Source organism: Rhinatrema bivittatum, chromosome 5 (assembly GCF_901001135.1).
Source record: "Rhinatrema bivittatum chromosome 5, aRhiBiv1.1, whole genome shotgun sequence".
Lineage (NCBI taxonomy): Eukaryota > Metazoa > Chordata > Amphibia > Gymnophiona > Rhinatrematidae > Rhinatrema > Rhinatrema bivittatum.
The window spans coordinates 381,056,409-381,079,882 of record NC_042619.1 but is presented as its reverse complement, the minus strand read 5'-3'; the positions used below and the strand labels follow the sequence as shown (position 1 = coordinate 381,079,882).

At 44.0% G+C, this 23,474-nt stretch overlaps 1 protein-coding gene across 1 annotated transcript in view; it reads left to right on the top strand.

The window, feature by feature from the left end:
• The window catches only part of TGFBRAP1 (transforming growth factor beta receptor associated protein 1), a 61,369-nt gene extending 39,584 nt beyond the window's left edge, over positions 1-21,785 (top strand). The window contains exons 8-11 of the mRNA XM_029604849.1: positions 8,366-8,512; positions 14,447-14,606; positions 16,928-17,361; positions 18,389-21,785. Of these exons, the coding sequence (XP_029460709.1) occupies positions 8,366-8,512; positions 14,447-14,606; positions 16,928-17,361; positions 18,389-18,574 (927 nt within the window). The 3' untranslated portion in view covers positions 18,575-21,785. The remainder of the gene's footprint in view (positions 1-8,365; positions 8,513-14,446; positions 14,607-16,927; positions 17,362-18,388) is intronic.
• Positions 21,786-23,474: the final 1,689 nt, after the last annotated feature.

Here is a 23,474-nt window from a genome sequence, read left to right as displayed (position 1 = left end):
TAGAGGGAGAATAAGAGAAAAGGCTGAAAAATCTTGGAGAGATGAAGCAAGGCAGTACTCTGTGTTTTCTGGTTCACAATAGTACTAGGAATTGGATTTTGCTGTTAACATGCAAGACGTTGCCACCAGGGAGGTTCATATCAGTTTAAATGGCTTATCCAACCAAATTCTATCTGGCTAATACGTTAGGTGGATAGAATTTAGCTGGATAAGTTAGGGGGGCTGTCCAGGGACGTAACTGGGAAGAGTTCAGTTAGCCGGCTAACTAATTAAGATGGCCGGCTATATTCAGAAATATTGCTACACTATTGAATATGCCGCCAAAGTTAGCCGGATACCTTTATCTGGCTAACTGCTATCCAGACTGCGTCTGAATATAGACCTCAGGGTGAATATCTTCCTGTTTCCTTCCCCTTACTTTGACATCTATCTGGTAGAAAGGCAAGATGCCTACATGGTAATTTTGTAGTGCTATTGTGTATCAGAAAACAATTATTGACTTCTCACCAGCTTAGCCATTGTTTTTTAATCTGTTTAAATGGGAGATCATGGGACTTGATGGAGGAATAGGACATGTGCCTATGCAGCTCCAGATCCCCTCCTCCCAACTTTGCCATTATTTTGGGTAAATGTTTCATTTGTTGGCCAATGAAATATATATATATATATATATATATTTATTTATTTAGAGAGTCTTTTATACTGATATTCGTGGGTACATCATATTGGTTTACAGCGAAACTAAAGAATGGAAATTACAAAGAACAGGTAGTGGGGAGAGGGAGGATACATAAAGCAAAGAAAGGGACGAAATCGCAACGGGCAAAATACGGTATCAGGTAACGCACGAGCATGAACAATGCTGACCTAACTAAATACGGTGCCAGCAGTGCTAGAATAACTATGTACAGGGTAGGGGAGATAATGGCGTACATAGGAGGAGGCGATTAGGCAGGTATATTTAAAATATACCATTTTAAAAGAGTATTTTTTGTATATTAGTAGCAGCAAAAGTGATCCTGGAATTTTATGGCATAGAGTTGCAGAAGAGAGACAAAGAAAAGCACAAGCCATGAGTGCAAAGATGGCGTCCTCTTGAGTGCCCTGCCTTCACCCCCTGGCTACACATTTGAAAGAGATGAACGTTGCAGCAACGGATCTAAATTCGATGAAATTTTCATGCTGCTAGCGGACTCGACAAAGCGAATCCAGGACATTGAAGCGCCTGATTCAGATTTGGACGACCGTGTATCTGCCTTAAAAGTGGAGATTGAGTCCTTAAAAAAAATATATCATGATCAGCAAGCCCTTAACCTGGACGATTTGGAAAACAGGTCCCGCTGTGGGAATTTGAGGTTTATCGGATTGCCGGAAAATATTTGGGATAATGAACTTGCAGAAATGCCAGAAGAATGGTTACCATGAGTACTCAGGTTAAGTAATAAACATGGCTTCCTTTGCTTTGAGAGGGCCCGCCATTTGGGGGCACAATCCATTCAGAGATCCCGACCTCGTCCTGTAATTGCCAAGTTTTTAAATTTGGTACATAAAATGGAAATATTGCAGGCTTATCGTAAGAATCGAAAAGTGGAATATGAGTGAAAACCGGTCTTAATTTTTCCAGACTATTCTGCGATGGTTGCGGTTCAGCATAAGGCCTTTGCGTCTATTTGTGCACAACTAGCAGAAAAGAAAATAATATTTACGATGTAATATCCAGCAAAATTGTGGATCACTAATGATAAAGTGAATACCTATGACACAGTGGATGGAGCTACTGCTTTCGTGAATTCCTTACAATCCGAAGGCTCAGGTTGAAAGATTTAGACCATTCAATATGAGAAAAGCCTTCACTAGAGAAATACAGGTTGAAGGATTTCCATCCTGGGCAACATTTTTGTTGTTTGTTCGAGTTGACATAGTTTGAGCTACAAGTTATTTTCATGCCAGAATTGACTTGCTCATCCGAAGTCTGGAATCTTGTTTTTATGCAAAGAATTTAGATTTTGGATTCTGACTGTGTGCCAAAGGAAACAGCGAGGTTTTGGGTCAAGAGGTGTATTGTTGCCAGGAACTGAGCACATGGACAACATAAGAAGATGCCGTACTGGGTCAGACCAAGGGTCCATCAAGTCCAGCATCCTGTTTCCAACAGTGGCCAATCCAGGCTACGAGTACCTGGCAAGTACCCAAAAACTAAGCATATTCCATTCTACTGATGCAATTAATAACAGTGGCTATTTTCTAAGTCAACTTGATTGATAGCAGGTAATGGACTTCTCCTCCAAGAACCTATCCAAACCTTTTTTAAACCCACTACACTAACTGCACTAACCACATCCCCTGGCAACAAATTCCAGAGTTTAATTATGTGTTGAGTGAAAAAGAACTTTTTCCGATTAGTTTTAAATGTGCTACATGCTAACTTTATGGAGTGCCCCCTAGTCCTTCTATTATCCAAAAGAGTAAATAACCTATTCACATTTACCCGTTCTAGAACTCTCATGATTTTAAATACCTCTATATATTCCCCCTCAGCTGTCTCTTCTTCAAGCTGGGCAGACCTAACCTCTTTAGTCTTTCCTCATGGGGGAGCTGTTCCATCCCCTTTATCATTTTGGTTGCCCTTCTCTTTACCTTCTCCATTGTAATTATCTTTTTTGAGATACTGCGACCAGAATTGTACACAGTATTCAAGATACGGGCTCACCATTGAGCAATACAGAAGCATTATAACATTTACCATTTTATTTATCATTCCCTTCCTAATAATTCCTAACATTCTGTTTGCTTTTTTGACTGCCACAGCACACTGAGCTGACTATTTCAATGTATTATCCAATATGATGCCTAAATCTTTTTCCTGGGTGGTAGCTCCTAATATGGAACCTAACATCGTGTAACTTCAGCAAGGGTTATTTTTCCCTATATGCAACACCTTGCACTTGTCCACATTAAATTTCATCTGCCATTTGGATGCCCAAGCTTCCATTCTTGCAAGGTCCTCCTGTAATGTATCACAGTCTGCTTGTGATTTAACTATTCTGAGTAATTTTGTATCATCCGCAAATTTGATAACCTCACTCGTCGTATTCCTTTCCAGATCATTTATATATATATATTGAAAAACACCGGTCCAAGTACAGATCCCTGAGGCGCATTCCACTGTTTACCCTTTTCCACTGAGAAAATTGACCATTTAATCCTACTCTCTTCCTGACTTTTAACCAGTTTGTAATCCACGAAAGGACATTGCCTCCTATCCCATGACTTTTTAGTTTTCTTAGAAGCCTCTCATGAGGGACTTTGTCAAACACCTTCTGAAAATCCAAATACACTACATCTTCCGGTTCACCTTTATCCATATGTTTATTAACCCCTTCAAAAAAATGAAGCAGATTTATTATGCAAGACTTCCCTTGGGTAAATCCATGTTGACTGTGTTCCATTAAATCATGTCTTTCTATATGCTCTACGATTTTGATCTTGAGAATAGTTTTCAATATTTTTCTCGGCACTGGTTTGGTTCACTGGTCTATAGTTTCCTGGATTGCCCCTGGAGCCTTTTTTAAATATTGGGGTTACGTTGGCCACCCTCCAGTCCTCAGGTACAATGGATGATTTTAATGATAGGCTACAAATTTTAACTAATAGATCAGAAATTTCATTTTTGAGTTCCTTCAGTACCCTAGGATGCATACCATTCGGTCCAGGAGATTTGCTACTCTTTAGTTTGTCAATCTGGCCTACTATATCTTATTTATGTATTTATTTAGCATTTTTATATACCGACTTTCCAATAACAGAGTTACTGATCAATTCGGTTTACATATTAACAGTAACGTTGACAAGTAAATGTCTTACAATGAACAGGTCGATATAACTTGGATAATATATATGGGGTTAATAACATTTTAAAAGATACATTGCCTAATGTAGGCATAAGTAAGAGATAAAGTGCCTAATGTAGGTTAAATAAACAGTTGGTACTTATAAGAGTGGGTTATGATCTTTGACTGCCAAAGTTTACGTGAGCTCTATGGAAGATCTAAATAGCTCACAATAGCTCTCAAGTGGGTTTCCACCGAAAGGATCATTGGCAGGGATGTTCCGCAGGTTACTGTTATGGGAAAACTTTGTGGAATAACCAAGTCTTGAGTCTTTTTTTAAATGTAGTGGAGCATTGCACTGATCTGAGTTCTGGCGGGAGAGTGTTCCAGATTTTGGGGCCAGCTGTGGAGAAAGCTCTTTTGCTTAATGCTGACTTCATCGGTGGGATATGAAGGTTGTTTCTATAGGCTTGTCTCACTGGTCTGGTAGAGGTGTGGAGTTGGAGAGGGATTTTGAGCTCGAGTGGAGCCAAGTTGTGTAGTGCCTTGTGGGTAACTGAGAGCACTTTGAAAAGAATTCTGAATTTGACGGGAAGCCAGTGTAGGCTTTTTAAGATGGGCGAGATGTGGTCTCTTTTGTTGGACTTGGTTAAGATCCTTGCTGCAGCGTTTTGCAGCATCTGTAGCGGTTTTATGGCGTTAGCAGGGAGGCCTAGTAAAAGTGAGTTGCAATAATCTATTTTCATGAGAATGATTGCTTGTAGAACTAATCGGAAATCTTGAAAATGGAGGAGAGGTCTCAGCCTCTTCAAAACCTGTAATTTGAAGAATCCATCCTTTACGATATTATTTATGAGAGATCTGTAATTCATTTGATTGTCCAGGATAACCCCTAGATTTCTGACTTGTGTGGACAGTGTTAATTGAGTAGACAAGATGGAACTGGGATGTGTGTAGGTTCCGTCTTGGGAGATAAGGAGGTATTCTGTTTTGCTTTGATTTAGAATCAGATTGAGGCTAGTGAGCAGGTTGTTGATGGCTAGTTGGCAGGAGTTCCAGACGTCCAGAGTTTTTTGGAGAGATTCAGTAATAGGCATCAGTATCTGCACATCGTCTGCGTATAAGTAGTGTATGAGATTTAGGTTGATGAGGAGCTGGCAGAGTGGAAGAAGGTATATATTGAATAAGGTTAGAGAGAGTGACGATCCTTGTGGGACTCCCAAGTTGCAGGTGACTGGTTGGGATTCTTCCTTGTACACATTCTTCCTTGTACACATTCTTCCAGGTTCACAATGATTTCGTTCAGTTCGTCTGACTCATCACCGCTGAAAACTATCTCTGGAGCTGGTATCTCCCCAACATCCTCATTAGTAAACACGGAAGCAAAGAATTAATTTAGTCTTTCTGCAATGGCCTTATCTTCCCTAAGAGCCCCTTTAATCCCTCGGTCATCTAATGGTCCAACCAACCCTCACAGGTTTCTTGCTTTGGATATATTTTAAAAAGTTTTTATTATGAGTTTTTGCCTCTATGTCCAACTTCATTTTAAATTCTCTCTTCGCCTGTCTTATCAATGTTTTATACTTCAAGAAAACGGGAGAGCGTATCTTGTTACCCTTAGGAGAAATGTATGATGAACTAACTGAGAGAGGTAATTTTCCATACTCTCCGAACATGGTATTTGTGACAGTGTTACCCAAAGCGGGGCGTGATCCCTTACTAGCAGGGTCATACAGGCTGATTTCATTCTTAAATGGTGAGGTAAAACTGCTAGCAAAAACTATACCGGACAGATTGGCCCGAAATTTGCCAAATTTAATTGGGGAAGAACAATTGGGTTCGTTAAGGGGAGGAATGTGGTCTCCTACATGCATAACGTAATTGCTTTCATTCGGGCTGATACAGTACAGTGCGCTCCGGTGGAGAGCACTATTAGCCCGGGTTTGGATGCGGGTTTTCGACGTGCTAGCTTTATCCCTTTACAGTAAGTGGTAATAGCGCGTCCAAACGCGTGTCCAACCCCCCCTTCCCCCGAAACTAATAGCGACCGCAAAATGCAAATGCATGTTGATGGGCCTATTAGTCATTCCCGCGCGATACAGAAAGTAAAATGTGCAGCCAAGCCGCACATTTTACTTTCAGAAATTAGCGCCTACCCAAAGGCTGGCGTTAATTTCGGCCGGCACCGGGGAAGTGCACAGAAAAGCAGAAAATACTGCATTTTCTGTACACCCTCCGACTTAATATCATGGCAATATTAAGTCGGAGACCCCAAAATTAAAAAAAAAAAAAAAAAAATCAAAAATTAAAAAAAATTTTAAATTGGCTGGCGGCCTGCAGGTCAGAAGTCGGACGCTCAATTTAGTCAGCGTCTGTTTACCGAACCTGTGGCTGTCAGCGGGCTCGAGAACCGATGGCGGAAAAATTGAGCGTCGGCTGTCAAACCCGCTGACATCCACCGCTCCTGTCAAAAAGGAGGCGCTAGGGACGCGCTAGTGTCCCTAGCGCCTCTTTTTACCGAGGTAATTTGCATCTTCTTCCCCCCTGAATCGCGCACACAGGAGAGTGGCCTGTGCGCCCGCGACTTTTACTGAATCAGCCTGATAGAAATTAGTCGAAAACTGCAGCTCCCTTCCTTACTTTTAAGTTTTGAAACAAAAAAAGCGTTTGTTATGATGGATAGGCAATTCATGTTCACAGTTTTGAGGTTAGTGAGAATAGGTTATTTTCACAACGTGATAACTATGCTTTAAGGGCCTCTGGCCTCGAACCTGGCAAATGGGTCAAGGTCAGAGGTGTTTGAATTGTAAAGGGGAACAAGGCAGGGGTGTCCCCCTATCCCTATTACTGTTCCTCTTAAAGGCCCACACGCTAACCCCAAATATATCGTTGAGGGGAAACTCACTTTAAATTTTTACTATGGGCCTACAGCTCTCAAGTGCAGGCAGTTTGAAGTGCGTTATCAGACTCTGATGTGTGCTCAAAGTGCGGTCAGGAATCTGAGACTTTAGGACACAACTTGTCAGATATCCCCAGTTTTGGAAAGGGGCACAAGTGTATGCTACTAAAATCACTGCAGTAACCATCGCATTTGCTGTACAACCTCTTTTACTTGGTGCTTTGAAGGGATATCATTTTAAGTCCAGATATGTTAAACTTTGGATACGAAAGGCCTCACTTTTGGCTAAAAAATGTATATTGCGTAACTGGCTGTCGTCCCGAGATGCACCTGAGATGGGACAACTTCACAATATAGTACATAGTCCGTGTGTGATGGAAAATATATAGATCAAGTGGACTTGACGAGGAAATATAAACTTTTTGCTAATTTGGGACTCTTACCTACAAGCCAGAAGTTTGATCCTAACCTATATGTCTTTTCCTATTGATTAAGAATTGTTAATGGAAAGGAAGCTGTATTGTGGTCAGTTATGCCCTATTGCTAGATGTAGATGGCTCGGGGGGAGGGGCAGGAGGGTTTGTTATAGGGGAAGATAACTATTTTTATGAAAAAAAAGTCTCATTTCTTGCGTAAGTCTTGTTCCTGCTGAACTATGTTTGTTTAATAATAAAAAGATTGAAACCTAATCTGTTTAGATTTGAGAGTAATATTTGTTGGCTAATGAAGTGTATATACTTCTCTGGTGTTCAAGGTAGGAGCCTAGTCTCCAGGTATGCCCTATATCCACAGTCTGAAAAACATCCTGCAAGACTTAGCAGGGACCCAATGCGATTGCCATTTATTGTCACTGCTGCCACCTCCCCACTCCCCTAACTTGTGATTTGGGGAGTAGGTGGCAGGACTCCATGTCAATGCCCGACCCCCTGCCTCGCTCTCATGCAGCCCTTTGTCTCGCCCTCCAATCCCTAATTCATCCAAGTGCAGCCCTCTCTCCCCTTCACCCCCTTACTTTCCCACTCTCTCGCCTCTCTCCTCTTTTTTGTTCTTCCACAGCCCTCTCAATCTCCTCTACTATATCTCCCTCTGCACCTCCCCCACCCCCTGGCAATGACTTGTGCTCCGGGCAAGGCTTAAGACAACAGTTGTCTCACCTGCCGAGAGAATCCACCTGTCCCAGATGAGCGGGGGAGTGGAGTTTTCAGACGCACACTGTTTGCTGTGTCTTACGCACTATTTAACTTTTAAAGTTTCTTCTTAGCTGTTCCCATGACCCTGAGCATAGCTGGCTCAGGGCGTTGCTCTGCAGATTATTATCTAAATCCCTGGCACGTGTGACACTGACACCTTTAAAGTATAGACACAGCACAGCAAGCGACATAGCTGTAAAGAGGCTTGTAAAAAGAAAAGAGCTGATTTGTAAGGAACACAGTTTCATGACTGAGGACATGAGTTATACGAAGCCAAGTTCATGGAAACCACCTGCGCTCACCTGTTTATTCAAGCGTGGTAGTTTATAATGGTAAGGACACGTGTAACACTTGCTGGTAGTAAGAAATAAATGTGGTGTCTAAAAGAAGCTGCTGCTTGTGGAACTAGGACAGATTGGACTCTAAAATGTACATCTCTGTCGTAGGTTGGCGTTCATATCTTTACTAAAAGGCCTTTGGAAGAGCAGCAGAAAAACATCTTTAGCCCAGACGATGTCATCAGCTGTCTTCACAGATACCCCAAAGCACTTTTTCAATATCTGGAACATTTGGTTGTGGATCGAGGGCTCCAGGTAAGAAGATAGTCATCCCCAGAGAGACTATGATCACAGAAGGGTGGGAAGGTGAAGTAGGTGGAGCACTTTAATTATGTACTGGTTTTTTGGTTTTTTTTGAAACAGTAAAATATTTCAAAGAGGCACGGGATAAACACTGTGGATCCCTTAAGACTAGAGGATGGGAGTGAAGAAGAGAGCATGGGGGTAACTTGCTGGTGAAGCGGTTACTACTCTTAAGCCTTCATGCTGTTGATGCAACTCCATCATTGCTTTCTGCTTCAATAGCGGGGGGAAAAGAGGAAAAGGGGAATTAGATTTAGACAGTAACTAACAAAGACAATGAATTGTATAGTCTGGGAAAACAAGCATGGGGGTAACTTGCTGATGCGGTGGTTACTACCCTTAACCAACAAGCCCAATACTTTTGATGCAACTCCAACATTGCTCTCAGCAAAGAGATAACTCAAACAGCAACCAACAAGATCCCCGACTGTGACGGTCTGGGAAACTGACTTGTATGGTGTAGTAGATACTCCCATAAGCTTGCTGGGCAGACTGGATGGACCGTTTTGGCCATTTCTGTGATTATCTTGGCACCAGTGCAGAGTTGGGCTAAAAAATAGAGGATGCACACCAAAGGCTCATGCTTGGATCCTGAATGTTTGAGGAACGTTTATACTGCCACGTAGCTATAAAATAGTAGTTCATAATATCAGCTAGTCTCTTCTTCTTAAAGTAATTCTTCTTGGTGTTTAAGAAAAAAGGTATAGAGAAGGGGCCAAGGAAATGCCAGCAATTGGCGTTTAATAAAACAAAGCTTGTTTTTTTCTAGAAGACCATGCTGACCAGAAGATCTGTGATATTTGGAATAACCGTGCCCTACCTATCAGCATTAAGGGAGACTAGGGTGGGGAGGGGATTTTTCTTGTAACATCTATAGGGAACATTTCCCATCTGTGCTGTGCATCACAATCCTGAATTGCACCTTTAAGTAAATGTAAAGTTTTTCTTTTTTTTTTTTTGTTATATGTAAACTTATTTTCATATCCTTTGTGGGCAAATCCTCTGTTATCCTTTACACCTTTTCCTTTACTAACAAAACTCAAAAAGGATGCATCACAGTGTCTTAGAAAGTAGCAGGGACAGAATTGTGTGCTTGTCAGGAGGTTAGCAGTCAGATCTGTTGTCTTTCAATATGATTAATTACTTTTGTTCTCTGAAGAGAAGGTGAACCAGTGGGTCATACTGATGGGCGACGACATCCTGGTCCAACAAGGCATGTGTTTCCAGAGCTTTCCATGAAAAATACAAAGGTCCTTTGGGGCATATGCAGCAACTACCACATACACAGACGATGCCTCGGGTCATCTTTTTCCATTGGGTGCAACAGATGTGTTTTGTCACTGACCATTGAAGTTGGTTGCTGTGGTGGTCTTTTCAGAATGATTATATTGCTTAGCAGGTGAAAGTGTGCCACAGTATGTGTTTCTTGTTCTCCTTAGTTTGTTCATTTTGAAAACAATGAAGAAATGTTCTTTGCTTTTTGATGTTCTGGCAATAGACCTCATTTTTGCCAGGAACCTTTGTCTTCTACTTGGACTGTCTGCCTTTCAGAATTTCTTCTTTCATTTCTGTGTCAATTTTTCTGGTGATGGCAGAGAAGGCGGCAAACAGCTTCAAGGAGTGCGGCATAGAGAAATGTTTCTAACCATACGTCACAAGATCTGTGGCACATGTTTGGGCAATGATTGTATAATGTGTCCCACTGCAGTGTCAGCTCCAGGATGTCACTGAAGGCAATAGAGATTCAAAGCTTTACAAGGCTCTCATCTTGAGGAGCTGGAGAAAGATCCAGATCCACTGAATTGGTGCCAAAAAAACATTCTCGAAGCACCAAGATCAAGGAGCTACATTGACTCCTAGAGATTCAGAAGTGCCAAAAGTATCAACAACTACAGAATAGAGGCCTTAAGATGGCATCAAAGAACAAGACCTATTTCATTCTGCCATCTTGCGCTGATCATCAAGTATTCATGCTCAGTGCCAAGGAGTAATAGTTGTGAAGTCTCATTGAAGGAGAAAATTAATTAATGACTGTCTCCTTCAGTGCATGGAATATAGACACACTGGCATATGTGCTCTTACCCCAAAAGCAGCTGCGCATGGAGGAAATCTCTACCTCATATCCAGTGTGCCCACCATGTCAGTCTCTGGAGGTCTAGTTTTGAGTTTTTGAGTATCCTTGTTACCTGTTGATGAAGGTCAGTCTTCCTGCTGAGCCCCATTGTCTCTTTGGATTAACTGTCTTTGAGGAGGTGCTTCGAAGGCACATAGTGCTGGGCATTATGTGTGGATTGGCTCACAGAGTGTTAAGTGAGCCTCCCATTACTGCCTTTCCTCCATAAATCAGTTTCACCATCATTGACCTTCGAGCAGTGAGGATTGGTATTGGCTCTGAACTGTAATTGAATGGCCTCTGAGAAGGAAATCTCTCTAGACCTACATCGAAGGTCTATTTTGAGGCCCTGAAAGTCATCTATCGGTGCTGAAAGGCAGTCAGCTTTAGAACTGGCCCACATTCAGATGGCATTTTCTAAGGCAGAGGAGATATATTCCAAAGAGGAAGTTTCACTTGAACTCCCTTCAGATCCCTTGCCTCCACAGGCAAGGAGTAGGTTTCTGTCTACAGACCTCTCCTCCTTAGATTTTGTTCAGATTATGGCCGGCTCTAGTCCCATTCAGTTACTGGTTGAGGAGGAGTGCAGGGACACCACCTGCACCATGAAGTTCATAAGAGAAAGTGGGAAACTCCAGACTCTCCCCTCCGGTTGGAAAGTAGGCAGACATTAAGTATCATGTCCAAGTGGCCGAGGAATTTAGAAGGTTGTGTTGCTGCATATTTTATTTTTATTATATTTTTATTTATATTTTATATTTTAATTTTTTTCTTAAATTGATTTGATTTTTTCTTTTTGTTGTAACGTTAAATTATATATTTTTGCTCTCCCCCCTCCCCAGATAAATTTCCGGATCGCTCTCTCAACCACCTTTATGTCTCTGCGCCAAACCAATATTGGGAGATTCTGGAAAAGATAAAGCCATCTAGGCAACAGTATCATTTTAACCATATTTATCCGGCCACTAAGGGAAAGGGGAAGTCGACTCCAGCCCGTCACTTTGTCAATCGTTACCTGTATCTGAGAAGGGACATTAACCTGATAAAGACGTTCTGGATCTACCGGTAGCTGCACCCCCAAGTATCGCAGCGACTCTCCCGCCCATCTCAGTGGAAACTCGTCTGGCCACGTATCTCTTAAATTGGGAGGGTAGGCCAGCGCAGAAGACTTGGTGGTATTTAAACTAAAGCCCGAGAAAATTCCGAAGTCCCGAATCGTCTTCATTAAGACAGGAAGGGATCTCTGGGGATCTGTGATGAGAACCAGCAAGTCATCCGCGAAAGCCACCGTTTTAAAGATGTGACTACCCATACAGACCCCCCTTATCTCTCGAGTGCTTTGAATGGGCAAGGAGAAGAGGCTCGAGCTGAAGGATAAACAAGAGGGGCGATAAAGGGCAGCCCTGCCGGGTCCCCCTAGCTATCTCCAGCGGTTCCGACTGTGTGCCATTAGCGATAACGACCGCCTCAGGCCGCGTGTATAAGAGATGTAATGCTTGAAGGTAAAAACCCGAAAACCCCATCCTCTCCAGTACAGTAAAGAGATATTTCCATTCCACTCTATCAAACGCTTTCTCAGCGTCGAAGCTAATAGTGAGGTATGAAATATCCGTTTGGCGACACATGGTCATAGCAACCAACACCCGCCTAATGTTTGCCAGTGCATAGCGCTGTCTGACAAACCCGACCTGATGGTCTCCAACTAAGAAGGGGAGGAGGACAGCCAATCTATCTGCCAAAATTTTTGCTAATATTTTGACATCTACATTCAGTAAGGAGATGGGCCTATAGGACTCAGGAAGAAAGGGATCCTTCCCCTCTTTAGGAATAAGCGTGATGTGAGCCCGATTCTCATAAGCAGGGAAAGATCCCTGGCGGATGAGATCCTTAAATCCCTCTGCCAATGGACCCGCTATTTGCTCCTTTAAAAGTTTAAAAAATTCCGCTGTGTAACCATCTGGGCCTGGGGCCTTCAAGGACCGTAGGCGGCCAATAACCAACCTCACCTCCTCCTCTGTATGGGGCCATTTAAACTCTGCCGCTGCTCCTCTGTCAAGCACGGGAGAGACACCTTGGAGCAAAAATTATCCCAAACCTCCTCACTACCCCCTGTAGATGTGTATAAATCAGCATAATAATTACGAAAGGTTTTACTCGCTTCTGTGGCGGGGGGGGAGATCCTGTAGAGGTTTTTTATTAGTGATACTGTTCTGGGGTGAGATCAGAGTTCCTCTCACTTCCAGGTGTTGTGATTTGTACTGTTATTGTAAAAACCCAATAAAAATTGTTTAAACACAAAAAAAAAAAAAATTAAAAAAAATTATATTTTTTTGAACATTGCCTGGGGTCTTAAGAAATTGGACAATTTAGAAATGTAAGAAATGAATAAATAGTTCAAACTGCCAAGGCAAACCAGTCTGTGGTTGTCAAATTCAGGAGCATGCGAATTGACCCTGATCCTTCAGAGAGGCGGTCAGTGAATTCTTGCACCTTTTCAAGAAAGATATGCAAGCACCGGATCATGTGGGTCTGGTAGGGTGCTGCGCAGGACCGTAATATAGTATTTATTTTATTTAAAAAGCTTATATTCCACATCTTCCTAGAAAGCTCCATCCAGTGCGGATCACAAAAGCAGCAATCACAAACAGATATTAAACATCATCAAATAAAGTCATGCAAACAGCAAAAGGATCCAAGATCTGACATGAATGCCTTAGTATGCTTCTTAGACTGGTTAGCTTGTTTCAGAGCGAATTTGAACTTGAAGGGTCAGTGGCCTATCCAAGTCAACCTGTATTGAGGAGATCTTTTCACATGTTTATATCACATTGTTAGATACATAAATAAAGAAATGCTGATGGCTCCGACAGCAGGTTTGACCAGTCCAGAGCTGTTTTGAGAGTTGGTGCCCAACTCTTCTTATAATCCCAATCTCTCTCTCTCTCTCTCTCTCCCCCCTCCTCGCCCCCCCCCCCCCTACACACACACACACATAGCACAGACTGAAATCAATAAATCAATGTTACAAACGAGTATAAACAAAGAACACTGAGTGTGTGTGTGTGTAGACATATATACGCATACTGTTCAACTCTGTTGGCGGGTTTTTGTTTTCTCTTTTTTTGTTAGAGGGCAGTCCTTAGATAGGGAGACCCATCGGTGTGGCTCAGTGATTCCTCTTGTCTTCAGAAAAAGGAAAGTTGCAAACCTGTAACTGATGATCGCTGTGTCTTCAGAAAACACCAGTCACACCAGCGCTTACTCCCTTATCAGGAGTTGGTCTTAGTTAAATAACAAAACAGAGGTTATGCTGAGGGAACTGCCACACGTCTAGAGGGACTGTCAGGATTTGTATGGAAAGCTATGGAAATGTGTTCTATGCTGGTTTTGTGAGATGATGGCCACCCATCAGGATGACTGGTGATTTCCCTCTCTCTTCAGAGTGCATGTTTTATTGGTAAGCAACTTTGCTTTATTTCAATATTAATATAGTACTCTCAAGCAGGGCACTTTACAACAAATTATATACTGGTACGATGAGACCCTGTCCCAGGGAGCTTACAGTTTCTCAGGCAGAGGGAGATAGTGACTTGTCCATGGTCACAGCATGTGCCAGTGGCAGAAGCAGTGTTTGAACTCTGACCTCCGGGTTCCCAGTTCATTATATTAACCAGTAGGCCACCTACTTTTTAAAGTTTTTGCATAATTGCTTGCTTCTCCTGGACATTGTACTTTCATTTTGCAATTGGGTTCTGTTTTTTCCATGCCTACAGAAAGAAAAATACCATACACACTTAGCTGTGTTATACCTGGAAGAGGTACTGCGACTGAAATCTGTGGCCCAGGGGGCCTGCGAGGAGCTCGCTGAAATGCAGAAGAAGTTCCGGAACCTCCTTCAGCAGTCGGACCTTTACCGAGTTCATCTCCTGTTGGGTACGATGTCATTAAAATGCTTTGCTTTGCAGGCCACGCCTGCTGGTGTCCGAATTCTGCTTTCCATGTAAGATCGGGGGCCTGAGAGCAGTCTGGGGTGGCCAGGAGAGGCTTTTGTTCTGCATAGATGATTCATCTTCCTGTCTGGGCACCAGGCGAGAGAATGCCACTTACCTGTTTTCTTAGGAAGCATTGGCACTATTGAGGACCAATGCTGCTAGTCTGTTCTGTAAAATCCAAAGATAAAAAAGGCTCCTGATAAAAGCACTGCCAGAATCATAAACAAAAAATATAAGAGGTAAAAATGCAAACTTTTTTTTTTTTTTTTTTAATTGAGGGCAAAACGTATTTGCTCACATTAAAACACCTTGTGAAAATTACCCTCCGTGTACTTTTTAGCTGAGCTGAACAGGGTTGGGGGTCAGTAAAGCACATGCAGAGATTTCATTTTGGAAATCCCTACAAGTACTTTATCCCGAGTACCAGAAGTACTCGCAAAAGGAAAGCTCCGTGTGGAATGGTCCTTTGCACCTGTAGATCTGCAGCCACTCCGCTTAGTTTAAAAATGACTTTCATAAAGTCGAAAAGTAAGCAACAAAACTTTATCAATGGTCCATGAGAAGATACCGTGCTCCCCCGGGGTCATAGCAATCTTTGTAAAAGTATAGAGCCAGAACTGGAGTCTGTGGTGGGTTTTAAGTGTATGAAATATATTGTGTGTGTATATATGCAGAACCAAAAACCGGCAGTACGGTACTGTAGCTCTTGGGTCTGCTGTCTTACCTGAATAGCTCTGTTAAGGCAGTGTTTCTGATCATCCAGGGCTTTCATTTCTCCATCAGTAGGACAGGGCTGCAGGTAAAACCACATTAGCAACTAAGAATGGCTCTATATGCGCGTTGAGCTGTAGTATAATTGACTGTGACTACGTGCAGTATATCTGAATGATTGATGTAGTCTGGGTAGATGAATTTCACTTAAAGTTTGTGTTCCGAGGTATGTTTGCCTCTTTAGCGGTTTTTTATACTTTGGTTTGCAGTCACGTGGTTTGTCGGAGAGGTTTACGTTGGCAGGATGTCTCTCTGCAGCACCCTTTTTTTGGTGTGCAGTGACAAGCGGAAGTGGCCTGCAGGCTTTCAGCTTTAAATTCTCTCTCTGTGCTAGCAGGGTTGGCCCTTGCATTGGAGATGGCCCACTGCCTCCCCAGACCCAGGGGCATCTCACCGCCTTTAGGCACGAGACGGCAGACCTTACCCCGGGGCTCCTGTAGCACGGCGCTTACACTTCTCACAGGCATGGCCTTTTCCCTTGCTGTGAGTTATAGTGGGACAGACTACTCTTCTACATTATCTTTAACCCCCCTCCCAAAAAACCCTAACACCTAGATCTGATCAACAGTGAAATGCTGAACAAGTAAATGGCACTTGAAAGTGGATTGCATTAAGGTTTTCTAGGTTTCTCCTTACCCTCAGAGGGTCTAGAATACTAAGGGCCTCATTTACTAAGCATTTTTTCCCATAGTCACAGAACAGGAGAAAAGCCTTAGTAAAACAGGTCCTAAGTCTGTACCGGAGAAAATGGAGGATTACGTGACTTGTCCAAGGTCACAAGGAGTGGCAGTGGGATTTGAACCTTGGTTCATAGCCCCAACTGTTCTAACTGCTAGGCTGCTCCTCCACGCCGAGGGTCGCATACGCTGACTGCAGAAAACTGTTTTACACTGGTGCAGCTCGGTCTCCATAAAACCACTGACTGGCTACTGTCACGAGGGACAGCGAATGTCTGCAGCTGCGAAAGTGCTTTATTTTTCTCTTCTCCAGTTAGATCTCTTTAGCACGTAAGCGGGCACAGAGCTGAGCAGCTTTCAGGGCAAAACCCTGCCATTTCATCAAGTGTTGAGAAAAGGTGCTGCATGTCAGTGCCGTCCACCTGCTTTGATGGCGACATCTGTAGAGGGAAAAGGAGGCACTTCAGCCAGCGCTGCAGGCACTTTCTCTGTATCTGAGAGATGCTAGATCCATTTGGCCACAGTTTTGCTCACAGGGGACAAAGACGTATGCTGTCTGTGTGTTTTGTGTTTGACAGTGACTTAAACAAGATTTTATTTAAAATAAAAGCCGTAAAATGTCTAAAAAAAAGAAAGATAGAAATGCAGTTTCCTGATCCTAGATGATTATAGTCGTGTACTTTCCAGAGAAGATAAAGTTGCAGGAGGAGATTTCCCTGTCCGTAACTGGACCAGGTCACCAGGAATAACAATGCATGGGATAAATCTTCAACTTGATTCTGCTCATATTATGTTTTTTTTTATGGCACGACAGATAAAATCAAAGACTCTGACCTTCTCCTGGAGCGGGCCATACTGTACGGGAAGCTGGAGGACCACGAGAAAGCTCTCAACATCCTGGTCTGGCAGCTGAAGGACTTCTCTGCCGCTGAGGACTACTGCAGGTGGAGCTCCGCAAGCAAGGACCCCGTCTCCAGGCGGCGGCTCTTCCATCAGCTGCTCTCCGTCTACCTGCACGCGGACCGGCCCGACGAGCTGCTGCTCCTGGCCGCCGTGGACCTCCTAAACCATCACGCGGCGGAGTTTGACGCCGCCCGGGTGCTGCGGCAGGTCCCCGAAACCTGGTCCCTGCAGCTGCTTTCGCAGTTCCTGGCGGGGGCCACGAGGGAGAGCCTGCACAGGAAGCGGATGGCCCAGCTCGCCCTGGGACTGGCAAGAGCCGAGAACGTCATCTATCAGCGCGAGAAGGTGAGTGGCTGGCACTGCGAGCTGGAGGTGCCGGAGGTGCGTTTTGAAAATCGGTTTCTGTGGGATTGGTAAATAAACGTTTCAGCAGCAAACAAACTAAGCAGCTGCTGCTGAGCAGAAAGTGCCTGTCTTTCACAGAGGGCCATGCCTTTATTTTTACATGCTAAGGGCAATAAAGTGCGCATTAGTACGTGTTGCCGTGCTGTCTGCATGTATGTGTGATGATTTTGTGTCTCGGGATATCAAGGCACCATGTGGTGCCCTGCTTCAGTTATTTCAGGGCTAGTCTTTTCTTTTTTACTCTGTCATATTAATGCGGAAAACACCCGTGTATTGTACTTGCATATCTACAAATCATCCCCCTTTGTCATTTTTTTTTCTCCCCCCTCTCCCCTATTTTGAAGTCCCCTCATTTGTTCATGGAGCGCTTTTCTGCTTGGTGTTGCGGTCTCGCTTTTATTTTTTGCTGGCTTCTGGACTATGCATGCAGTCCTGGTGGATACGAGCCAGTTCTAACACAGCAGTCAAATCTGGTTGCCCTTTATGCTGTAGCACAGTACGTTCCCCCCCACACACCAATTACAGGAGCATTTGGAAAAACCTGTCCTGCCTTTCCCAGCCCCTGACACATAAAATTGAGTAAGAAGCTGACCCACATGAATGAGGCCAAGGATCTGGGTGCATGGGAACCTGCTGGAACAGGTGGATCTGTATCCGTGCATGGAGGGTTCACTCTCTGAGCGTCAAGGAGTAGGGGAAGCGAGGCCAAGAGACCAGAGTTGAGAAACCTGTTGGATTCGTTAACGGGGGGGACTGCTTTATGATCCTCTTTTGCAGATGAGAGATCTTGCACATTCCTTTCTTTTTAGAAGTATAGTTCAAAGCTAAAAGGAAGGGGTAACTGGAATAAAAGTATCCACCTTAGTTAATGCCTTTTTTTGCTGCTCGCTTCACCCAGAAATCGCTTCTGTTCTTTAGTGTGACTTGACTGCTGCTTTTCCTGACGGGTTTATTTTCTCGTTGGCAGCTTAAAGCAAAGGGAAGCCCGATTGTGCTCTCGGAGAAGAAACTCTGCCAGGTGTGCCGGGACTCGTTCCAGGAGCCCGTGTTCGTCAGGTACCCGAACGGCAACCTGGTGCACACCCACTGTGCCGCAAGCCAGCAGACGCTCCCGAGCTCGAGCCATCGCCCCTCCAGGCCCAGCAGGACTTGAAAAGGAACGCGCCGGGTCCAAGCGGTCCTTTCTTGGAAAGCTAAGCGCGCCGAGTGAGGAAAAGAAGGCCCCTGCGTTTATCCACGGAGGATGGCATCAGGGATTGATTTGGGGGGGGCGTGACCTCTGTAAACGAGAAAGCGAGGCACTTGAACTGATGCCCGTCGGGGAGGTCTGCAGCGGGACAGGGTGGCGATACTGGGAACTTGTGAAAGTCCGTGATAAGTTGGGAACAGAAAAGCTATTTTTCTTCTGAACGAGGCATCGTCTTCACTTCAGATTCGGTTAAATACGGGAATGGGAGGAGCCTAGCGGTGTGGCTTGTCCTTTTTCTGAGATTTGCACTGAGGAGTTTTGTATATTGTAATGTGACCCACACCCACCACTTTTTCCTGCAGATCCTGTTTCTCTGTTGTACCTTGTTTTCCTTCTGGTGGGGGTCATTACCGGGCTTCCCGGTGAGGCAAGCACAATGCAGTTCAATTAGAGTGAGCCGGGAGGTGGAGCCGTGCCTGAGGCTCATCCATCCCACTTCAGGCTTAGTTTTTCTGGGGGGGCAATGAATCATGAATTGGTTTTCTAATCTTGGCATTTGGGACTATTTGATTTCTGCTCTGAATCCTCCTCCTCTTTCTTCTCTGCTGACTTTCATATAAAATGGTTAGACTCTTTCGGGTGACCTGGTCTTCTCTATACCTTTCTCGTGTACTCGTTGCTCTGTGCTTGCCCAGCTCGCCGTGGTATTTAAGCTGTCTGAACAATGCAACAGTCTCCACAAGAGTACTGCATGCACAGCAAAAATAGTTTTTAAACATAGCTTGAAAGACAACTCCATATTATGCTATGCAGAAGAAATCAACATAGCTTAATGCCATGAAATTTGTTTCCTACCCATTACTATTACTGTTGTTTGTTTCTCAGCTGCAAGTTAGCTAAGCAAGTTACGATAGAGGACATGAGGAAACACATTGTGCTAAAGTTCCTGCACTGTAACTTTAGTTGCTTTAAAAAAAAATGGCTATTTGATCATATGCAAGTAGCATTGTAGTGCCATTTCCAGTGCACTCTTTTTCCCAGCTGCAAGCAGTAGTATGGGGTCTCGTCCTGGCATCACGTATGTCTGCCCTTTGTTTTTCAGTGTACTCTCTTATTTTACTCCCATTCTTGGGTAAACGGAGGGGGGAATTCATGAAAATATCATTGTTCTTACTGTGAACTATCTGACTTCTGAAATGTCATCTCGGGCCTTCAAAGTGTCCTGAGCGTGCCTGTCCGTTCGCGCCACAGAAAATGTAAAATGAAGAGGCCCTAGCTTTTAGCGCTGAAGTTAGTCTTATTTCTGACCTTTGGAAATGTGGGTGAAATTGATCCGTGTTTAAACATTGGTGGAGTAAGCCACATACAGCACATGGCTAGCATTCAATTACCTGTTCAGCTACCAATTAGAAATGTTGTAACACTTGACATGCATTGTCAGATAGCAAAACTGACTAACTAGCCTACAGGGTCGGTATTCCAAAGATATTTTTGTGGTTAAAAATCTCCGTCCCTCTTTCTCTGTCTGGCTAAAATCTATACAAAATTGTTGAGTGCACAGATTTAGCTGGACAAAGCCAGGGGGTAGAGTTTTTTTTTTAATTAGCTTGTGAGCCCAATATTCAACGCTAAGCGGCTAAACCTCTCCACCTAAGTGCAACCGCACAGGTGGCTGACTTAATGCAACCTCTCAAGTTTTGTGTGGTTTGATGGACCCATTCGCTCTGGTAAACTGTGGCTGAATTTCCAGACAAAAATGGGCCAGTTCACTTCTGTGCTCAGCAGCTATGTCTAGGACAGCATTTCAAAGTTGCCTCCGAGTGCGTGGTGAATAAACTGGATGGATCCTTTCCTGCAGCCGTCTTGCTGTCCTGCTGTTTGAAAAAAAAAAGCGTGTGCCGTGCGGGAACAGCTGCACCTCAATAGTTACTGGGTCAATATTCTTCACTTCCTTAAAGTAATGCAAAATGAATAGTCTGTATTAAGAAATAGCAGTGTAACTTTGGGGAAATAATGGTTTGAAAGGGGGTCAGTAACTTTATGAAATCCTACAATACTGTGACAAGAAGGCCCCCCTCCTTCAAAATGATCTCTTGTGGTCACTTTTTGAAGTGAAGGAAAGCCGAGTTAGTATACATGTGGTGCTTTTTGTTAAATTTAAACTGTTGGGGTTTTTTTGGTTTTTTTTTTTAGCAAACATTTTGTTTCCGCTGAGGCTCCATGATGAATTCCGGCACCGTAAATAGTTAATTGTTAAATCCTATATTTTGTACATGATCTCCAAGGAAGAGCACACAGTATAACTGCAACCTGTATATGAAAATATTGACATGCTGATGCATATGTGCATTTAAAATATTATCCTTTTGTGTCTTTATTGTGCCCTAAATTATAACTTCAGAGGTATTTTTTTTTTTTTTTGAGTTCTAGGAAAGCCTGAACTATGTTTCACTGGGACTCGGTATTGTGAGATCAGTGCCCTTGCCTACTCCCGTTTTAAAACTGCCTCGTTGTGTTTTTCTCTGCTTCCGATGAAACACAGATTAAGGACCAAAGCGAGGGGGGTTTAAAGCAGCCCTGTCGTCTGGCTGGTCTGCTCAGTGACTGTGAAGGAGCCTGCCTTTGCCTGGCTGCACTAGTGCCGAAGAAACCAGAGCTAGCCAGCTCTCTTTAATCCGCTGTCGTGGTGGGCAGGGGACCGGGCCTGCTTCGGTGCAATCATGTTCACCTCCATTATGATTCTGGGGGCAATAAATGAGGTCGCCCCTTGATGACCGGTTCACATCTTTGCCCTGCCCTGTAAAATTATTCCTGTGTAAAGTGCGTTGGATTTTATCCGTTTGCTCGTTGATTGCCGTTTGAGCTCCTTTTTTTTTTTTCTTTTCTTTTCTTTTAACGTCCAGACCGAGCGGAGCCTTTTGCACAGCGATTTTTAAGAAACGTGCTGCTAGGACTGACAGAGAGAGAGGAAAAGGGAGGGGGGGGGAGGTGTGCCTGGCCGAGTTGGGGGCCAGTTGTGCAATCTCAGTAGCCCCATTGCATTCTGTTTGTTCTTCTGGTGACTCTGCTCTTTGACTTCTGACCGGGTTCTTGTCCGTGCACATATCCAGTAATATGTGGAATGTACAAATGTAAACAGGTTGATTTTATTAAAACTCAATTTGTTCTAGCTTGCGATGGTCTGGTTTGGTTTTTTTTTTTTTTTACATGTTGCATATCTTGTGTATGCTGTTGGGTGATCTCGCTGGCCGTATGTTGGGAACTGCAGGATTGTGAGTAATGAAAACAGCACTACCGCCCATGTTTCCTTGGCCTTGGAGCTCTTTTCACTTCAGTTCTAAAGCACCCCCTTGATTTTTCTAATCCTCCAGAAGGGAACTCTGTGTGCGCGCTTTCTAAGTTTCCGCAGGTTATTGGCGTGTCGTCATGTAAGTCGCCCAGGTCTGACTGGCCAGAGCCGCTGATCACGCACCCGACCTGCGCTTGGTAGCAATCCTGTAATAAAAGCCTCACTGATATTAACTTATGCATCTGTCCCCTTTGATGCACAGATTATCCTTTGGCCTCCCAATTTTAATGCCTGCTTGTTGATATTAGTGGAACTTTTTATGCCACACATCCCGTAAAAGTCTGGACGCTTAATGAATTTGTGTGTGTGTGTGTGTCTTTATTATGCTTTTCTTGTACAGCACTTTATATTTCAGACACTACAGAAATGTGCAGGTAAAAGTTAGACAAAGTGCTTTTAGATAACTTTCCTTTTTGGACAAAAGTGAATATAGAGTCGGGGTTTTCTTCCAGCTTGAAAAATTGACAGCCCTGCTGAACAAATATAACACATCCTTCAGCCAGGATGGCTCGGGTCTGGAAATTTAGCTTCCTAAACATTTCTTAGTGTTACAAAGGTATTGGCTCTTTGAAGTACTACTGTTGGTTTTCTCTGTTCATTTTTCGTTATTTATGTATTTAGAAAATGTACAGCCTGCAATAGGGAAAAGTTCAAAGCAGGTTACATACCTCTGATACTTACCCTGCAAATATAATCATTCTGCCACTGCTGTACCTAGCAAACCCTGAAAACAAGGAGGAAGACCATCTGTCAAAGCCGTGAGGGTAACAAAGAGAGATTAGATCCAGAAGTCCGTAAAAAGCTTCTGGATCTCTCGCTTTCTTTGTTACCCTAGCAATCCCTTGGCACGTTAGGACTGTCACCTCTCCTAAATTTATCACAAGACATCATGTGCAGCCTCTTCCATGCTGGTTGAGATCAGCTGGCAAATCTTGGTTGGGCCAACCGAGAATGGAGGCCGAGGTACGGGACATCAAGATCCACCGCCCAGATGAGAGGAGATGGAGAGAGCGCAGCAATGGTCGGCAGCCGGTGCCCTGGCTGTGGGGAGTGGCAGGAACGCTGGGCATTCTTCCGCTGAGTTCCTTATTCCTCTGGAGATAACAGCAGAGCCAAGCGCCCCTACTTACCTGCAAGCCAAAGGGGAGGAGCACAGCAGAAAAAAGGAAGAGGAGAAGATGGTAGGGAGAATGGGAGAGCAGCAGAGAGGAGGAGCAGGGTGTCAGGAAGGGGAAGGAGCACAGCAGAAGGGCATGGGGAGAGCAGCATCTAAAGAAGAGCCAGGACTGAGCCAATGCAGTGCTGGCAGGAAGAGGAGGAGGAGAGTGAAGGCCTAGAGACAGTTTTTGTAGGAAAAGGAGAGCAGTGGGATTGTGAGGAGCTGTGCTGCCTGAAGAAAGGAGACCCAGGGATTGCCACGGGAGCCGAGCCGTGGAGCCAGCATCTGGTGTGGCGAGGAGATGGGGGGAGTCTTGGGTCTGCATCAGCCGATGAGAAGAGGGAGCAAGCAGAAAA